Raw genomic sequence first — 1,550 nt, forward strand, 5'->3', positions numbered from 1 at the left:
AGAAGAAGAAGAAGAAGAAGAAGAAGAAGAAGAAGATGGAAGGGACCTTGGAGGTCATCTAGTCCAACCCCCTGCTCAGGCAGGAAACCCTATACCATTTCAGACAAAGGGCTGTCTTAAACTACTTAAATTAATCTTCAGTTACTCAGTTTTTCATCTTTTATTGTTATCGGTTAAATTGTATGCTGCCCAGAGCCCCTCCCTCAAAACCCAAAACCCACTTATGCATCGTCGGGTGCTGGGTGGGCGTGGCCCATTGGGTGGGTGTGGCCCATTGGGTGGGTGTGGCTGCGGTGGTAACGGCAGACTGGGTGGGACTAAACAGTTCAATCAATCAATTCCAACTTTGCAAGATCTCTTCCCCCCCCCCGCGAGAAGTTGAAATTGATTGAACCTTTTTTTTTTTTTTTTTTGCACACGGTGGCGGAGGCCTAAAGCGAAAAGGTTTTATAAAACCCAGCTGAAGGCCTAGGACTGGGGCGATGGCGCGCGGGCCCTCAGAGAGGGCTCTGAGTGCCACCTCTGGCACCCGGGCCATGGGTTCGCCACCACTGTCCTAAGACATGAACTCATAAACTTAATAATGCATATTGGATTTGCACAAGATATGGAGCTGCACCAAAAATTAATGAAGCTTAACATGTTTCGAGAACAGATTTCTATTTATTTGGCGTGTGGCGCCTACTGAGGTCATGCAATCCCTGATACACAGATATGAGTTTAAATAAAGCATCAGCAAATATATATATATATATATGACATGTAGATAATATAATATATGCGATAAAATGTTAAATTAAGATAAAACAGAGTCCAAGGAGCTGGGCCCTGGCCTTGCTTGTCATCCGCAGCCCTTTTCTCCCCTTCCGCTTTTTGCAGTGTTTTCCTTCGCCTGACGGAGGTTGACCCGGATGCCATCTGGTTCTTCCTCTGCAATGTCTGGTGCCCCAGAAACCCGGAGGCCCCCCACCCCTGCTTGCGCCCTGTGAAACTGGTGGGGGGCGAGAAGACGCGAAACGAGTTCACGGACAACGTGCAGAGTCTCTTGGACCAGCTGGGCGGTTGAGGGCGAGGAAGGAGCACCCGGGCGCACTCACACTGTGAGTGGGAGGTAGGAGGCTTGGACAGGGGCCCCTCTGGGTGGGAGGGGAAGGGAAGGTGGGGTGCCACCCTTCAACTGGCAGGGTAGAGCTGGGGAAGATCCCCGTTGCTCCCCACACCACAATCCTGAGCAGTCGGGCTTGAAGGATGTTGGGATTGTGTAATTTTAAGCAATTTAGGAGAGTATGTGTAGCTCAGGGTTGAAATGAAAGACCCTTGCTGTTCTCTGTAGCTTGGATGTTTTCCTGCAGAAGTTTCATGACCCAACTAGGGAACAGCTTCAGTGCTAGAAGGGAGGAGGGTTTGCACAGAGGAGGAGGAAGAGGAAGAGGGAAGACAGTGGGGTCTGTTCTGTCCCCCGTCCGACTCACACCCCCCAACCAGTCAGCCGAGGGTTAAAAGACTGCTCAGCACTGCCAAAAACACAGATAAACACTTGGCAGCAACTC

General features: G+C 50.3%; 1 protein-coding gene across 1 annotated transcript in view; it reads left to right on the plus strand.

Moving 5' to 3' along the window:
- The window catches only part of TTI1 (TELO2 interacting protein 1), a 17,302-nt gene extending 16,209 nt beyond the window's left edge, over positions 1-1,093 (plus strand). Inside the window, exon 7 of the mRNA XM_029286867.1 lies at positions 880-1,093. Coding sequence (XP_029142700.1) covers positions 880-1,066 — 187 coding nt within the window. The 3' untranslated portion in view covers positions 1,067-1,093. The remainder of the gene's footprint in view (positions 1-879) is intronic.
- The last annotated feature ends 457 nt before the right edge of the window (positions 1,094-1,550 follow it).

This window comes from Protobothrops mucrosquamatus, unplaced genomic scaffold (assembly GCF_001527695.2).
Source record: "Protobothrops mucrosquamatus isolate PMUCROS unplaced genomic scaffold, P.Mucros_1.0 scaffold5448, whole genome shotgun sequence".
In the NCBI taxonomy this organism is placed as follows: Eukaryota; Metazoa; Chordata; class Lepidosauria; order Squamata; family Viperidae; genus Protobothrops; species Protobothrops mucrosquamatus.